Source organism: Sinocyclocheilus rhinocerous, unplaced genomic scaffold (assembly GCF_001515625.1).
Source record: "Sinocyclocheilus rhinocerous isolate Xijiao unplaced genomic scaffold, SAMN03320098_v1.1 scaffold1762, whole genome shotgun sequence".
Classification (NCBI taxonomy): Eukaryota; Metazoa; Chordata; class Actinopteri; order Cypriniformes; family Cyprinidae; genus Sinocyclocheilus; species Sinocyclocheilus rhinocerous.
In genome coordinates this window covers 601,231-606,189 of record NW_015636932.1, presented here as the reverse complement: position 1 = coordinate 606,189, position 4,959 = coordinate 601,231, and the positions used below count along the sequence as shown (strand labels likewise).

Genomic DNA, 4,959 nt, shown 5'->3' with positions numbered 1-4,959 from the left:
AAGATCGTGTTCCATGAAGATATTTTGTAAATTTCTTACCATAAATATATCAAAACTTTTGATTAATATATTTGATTAGTAATATCCTTTGCTAAGGACTTCATTTAGAAAGCTTTAAAGGCGATTTTCTCAATATTTAGATTTTTTTGCACCCTCAGATTCCAGATTTTCAAATATTGTCCTATCCTAACAAACCCTGTATTAATGGAAAGATTATTTATTCGACTTTCGGATGATGTATAAATCGCAAAATTGAAAATTTAAATCGAAAAATTGACCCTTATGACGCTTTGTGGTCCAGGGTTACATATTAACATTTTAACAAGTGCATAGCAATGGTCTGGCAATCACCCACAACAAGCTAGGATTGTAAAGGAGAGATTGAAAAGATTTAAAAGAAGACTGCAGCAATTACTCCAGTCTTCAGTGTCACATGATCATTTAGAAATCATTCTAATATGCTGATTTGGTGCTCTAGAAACATTTCTTATGATGTCGAAAATAGTTGTGCTGCTTAATTTTTTTATGGAAACTTATTTTTTTCTTTCAGTCAGTATTATTTGATAGAAGGTTCAAAAGAACAACATTTATTTGAAATATAATCTTTTGTAATAATAAATAATAAATTACTTTCGCTTTTGATCAATTTAATGTGTCTTTGCTGAACAAATGCAAATAGCATAAAGGAAGTCTTACTGACCCCAAACTTTTGAATGGTAGTGTAGATAAACTTTTCATTCTTTTGCAGATGACAAATCCTGCCATTCAGAATGACTTCAGTTATTACAGGAGGACCCTGAGCCGCATGAGGATCAATAACGTTCCTGTGAGTTTTCTCAAGAATTGAAACTGCCACCTCTCTATTGCTATGACTTTCTCAACCCCCCCCTCTCTCTTTTTCTCTTTCTATTCACCTTTCTGTGCACTACACTTCTGTCCTTACTTAACATCTTTTATCCACACCTGTTTTTTACTTTTAAAGTAAAAAATACACCTTTGACAAGCAGCTATCGATTTGATCTAAACCCCTTTCACATAATTAACACACTTCCTTTTCTTTCTTACTCACATACTCAAGCACTCAGCCACTTGCACATAACAGCCCTCAGGGGACTGTTGAGGACCCAAACAGAAAATGGCCTCCCACTGGGAGAGTGAGTGAGTTCTGAGATGCTCACTGAAGTGCATTGAGGTGCACCAATATAGTGTGGCACCTGATCTGTGGTCAGCTTTTGTGCCTGTCCTCCCCAGAGATGTCCTGCCCTCCTAGGACTAAATATCTGATCTGAGAACGGGCCACATACATAGCCCTGGGGGACACCATGCAGTCTGCATACCTTGTTTTGTGAAGTGGCGCTGGTTTTCCCCTCATATTCTCCCAGACTTAATTCAGTAGCCCCACCATGGTTCCCCAGGGCCCTACTACTGTAAGAGAGCTAAATAAATCACTCCAGCTAGCACTCTCCACATCTGCACTAATGGTTTAGACTATTGTTTAATGTATGAATGTATTTTTAGACTTGACACACCAGAATGTGCAGGTGTATGCAGTTTACTGTAAGATTAAACCGCTTTCTTATTAAATAAAAACAAATTTGTTATTGTCTGGCTGCCCTAATTTTGATGATGCTTTTGCTGGTTTGAAAAGCGTTTTCAAGTAACCCTTTTTATTCCGTAGAATACAGTAAGTAAATTAAGACAGATTTAATTTCACAGAAAATATTTTTAATTATTCATCACATATTTTGCAAAAGAACTAAAGCTTAATTTCCTTTTTATGTCTGGGGATGTCTTTACTTTTCCCATCCTTGTCCAATTTGCTGTTTCTCCCATTTATCCTGTTAACCAAAATGACTGTATTCTGGGATATTTCATTGTTACTCAAATGATGCTAGCTTTGCGACCTCAAAAATTGGCTAACATACACTCCCTTCTCATTTAAGCAGAATGGTTAGGTGACATCCATCCATTTTTGAAGGATTAATTTTTTTAATATTTAGTACATTAATGATGTATAACATTTTAGACTGATTTTTCACCTGAAAAATTGGGGCACAGGGAAAAAAACTTTCAATGCTTATCCATCTTCACATTGTTTTCTTTATGGTCTTCTATTAATCATTTTCATGAGGCATTGACTGTGATAAGTTCTGAGAAACTGTTCAGAAAGAAATATCTATGTTCTCCTTGCTTTACTCCATTAATAATGTTTTTGGTGTCTGTCCATGTAGGCAGAGGGAGAAAACGAGGTGAATAATGAACTGGCCAATCGGATATCTCTATTTTATGCTGATGCCACACCCATGCTAAAGACATTAAGTGATGGCACAACAAAATTTGTATCTGAGGTAAACAAAAATATTTCAAATCAGTTGTCAGTGACATTTAAAAAAGTGAAGTGGCGCTGGTTTTCCCCTCATATTCTCCCAGACTGAATTCAGTAGCCCCACCATGGCTCCCTAGGGCCCTACTACTGTACGAGAGCTAAATAAATCACTCCAGCTAGCACTCTCCACATCTGCACTAATATTTTAGACTATTGCTTAATGTATGAATGTATTTTTAGACTTGACACAACAGAATGTGCAGGTGTATGCAGTTTACTGAAAGATTAAAGATTTTATTAAATAAAAACAAATTTGCAATTGTCTGCCTGTTCTCATTTTAAAGCTGATGTTTTTGCTTGCTTGAAATATGTTTTCAAGTAACACTTTTTATTCAGTAGAATACTGTAAGTAAATTAAGTCAGATTTAATTTCACTGAAAAGATTTTTAATTATTCATTGCATATTTTGCGAAAGAACTAAAGCTTAATTTCCTTGTCTGGGGATGTCTTTACTTTTCCCATCCTTGTCCAGTTCACTGTTTCTCCCATTTACCTGTCAACCAAAATGACTGTATTACGGGATATTCCATTGTTACTCAAATGATGCTAGCTTTGCAAACTCAAAAATTGACTGACATACAATTCCTTCTCATTTAAGCAGAAGTGTTGAGTAACAACCATCCATTTCTGAAGGATTAATTTTTTAATATTTAGTACAATAATGATGTATAGCATTTTTGACAGATTTTTCACCTGAGAAATTGGGGAAAATTGGGAAAAAAACCTTTCAATGCTTATGAATCTTCATATTGTTCTCTTTATGGTCTTCTATTAATCATTTTCATGAGGCATTGACTGTGATAAGTTCTGAGAAACTGTTCAGAAAGAAATATCTATGTTCTCCTTGCTTTACTCCATTAATAATGTTTTTGGTGTCTGTCCATGTAGGCAGAGGGAGAAAACGAGGTGAATAATGAACTGGCCAATCGGATATCTCTATTTTATGCTGATGCCACACCCATGCTAAAGACATTAAGTGATGGCACAACAAAATTTGTATCTGAGGTAAACAAAAATATTTCAAATCAGTTGTCAGTGACATTTAAAAAAAATTACTTTAAAATAAATAAAGAAATTTTTTTTTGCTTTTGCCCAACAGAATAAAAACTTGCCCATTGAAAACACAACAGATGTATTAAGCACCATGGCGAGCGTGTGCAAAGTTATGTTGGAAACCCCGTAAGTCTGCCATTTTCTCATCTGTCTGATGATACCATAAAATTTGTGGTGTATTAAAATAAGTATAATTTACAAAAAAATTAGTAGGTAAATATAAAACAAAAAAATGAAAAAAAGATTTGCTTATTCTCAAATTTTTTTGGATACAGAGAGTATCGCAGCCGCTTCAGCAGTGAGGAGACCGTTTCCTTCTGTCTGCGTGTCATGGTGGGGGTCATTATCCTCTACGACTACGTCCATCCCGTCGGCGCATTCGCAAAGTCCTCCAAAATAGACGTGAGTGAAACCATCATCTCCTGTTACTGCAAACCCATCTCTGAAGTTTTTTCCCCTCCCGCTAGGCACTGACACTGACTCATAATCATAGTGCTTAGAAAACGTGGCGATGGCTCTCTCACAGCATCATGACTCATGAGGTTGAGTGCTGTCATTACTCTGCCACTCTAACTATGGTCGCTTTTTTCCCCAAACAGATGAAAGGCTGCATTAAAGTGCTCAGAGATCAGCCACCAAACAGTGTAGAAGGTCTTCTAAATGCTCTCAGGTAAAAAAAAAGATTTTTTTTTTCATGAATATTATCATATAAAATGTATTAATATTATCATATTAATATCATATTAATCAGCTGCACTTTTCCATGAAGACACATTTAGATTTTTTCCTCATATTTTTAGTGGTTTCATGTGAGGAATATTCCATGGCATATGCACTTTGAGGCATCAGGGGCCCATGATGGCCCTATGAACAAGATTTTTTTTCTGTTTTTCGTTTTTTCTGTTTTCTTTTTTTTTAGCACTGCTTGCTTTTTTTTTGCATCAGTGCTAAAGAAAACTTGACACAACACTGCAAGATTCTGCAGTAAATATAATTATTACTTAATGTCTTCTGTGCAGGTACACAACAAAACATCTTAATGATGAGTCAACCACTAAGACCATTAAAAGCATGCTGCAGTAGCAACAAAACTCTGGGACACACCACTGGCCTCAAGCAGATGCTCAGGAGATGCACATACCTGTACACTCTCTCTCCTGGACTAAAGCGATGCACAGAATGTTTTTCCTTTTTTTTTTTCTTTTTTTTTTTTTATTAAACCGGGAAAAAAATCAGACAAAAGCTTCTCGAATCTTTCCTTGTCTTTTTACAAAGCAGATGCTACTGGCGTTATGTGTGGTTTTCTGTGCCAAAATAGTTTTGCTGAAATCCCTTGTTTTTAATGTTCCTGAAAGACAGCCATGCTACTGATGGCAGCTATGAAAGCATTGTTAGATTATATTTGTGGTAAATGTTAACCTATAAAGGGAGGGTGAGTGTTTTGACTTGAATATAAAATATCTATATATTATCTATATGATCTAGATACAATTATATAAAAAAGAGAGCAGTATATTATT

At 35.3% G+C, this 4,959-nt stretch overlaps 1 protein-coding gene across 1 annotated transcript in view; it reads left to right on the top strand.

The window, feature by feature from the left end:
• The window catches only part of LOC107748306 (protein FAM49B), a 63,106-nt gene extending 58,447 nt beyond the window's left edge, over nt 1–4,659 (top strand). The window contains exons 7-12 of the mRNA XM_016563052.1: nt 749–826; nt 2,232–2,348; nt 3,486–3,565; nt 3,715–3,841; nt 4,039–4,109; nt 4,459–4,659. Coding sequence (XP_016418538.1) covers nt 749–826; nt 2,232–2,348; nt 3,486–3,565; nt 3,715–3,841; nt 4,039–4,109; nt 4,459–4,522 — 537 coding nt within the window. The 3' untranslated portion in view covers nt 4,523–4,659. The remainder of the gene's footprint in view (nt 1–748; nt 827–2,231; nt 2,349–3,485; nt 3,566–3,714; nt 3,842–4,038; nt 4,110–4,458) is intronic.
• Nucleotides 4,660–4,959: the final 300 nt, after the last annotated feature.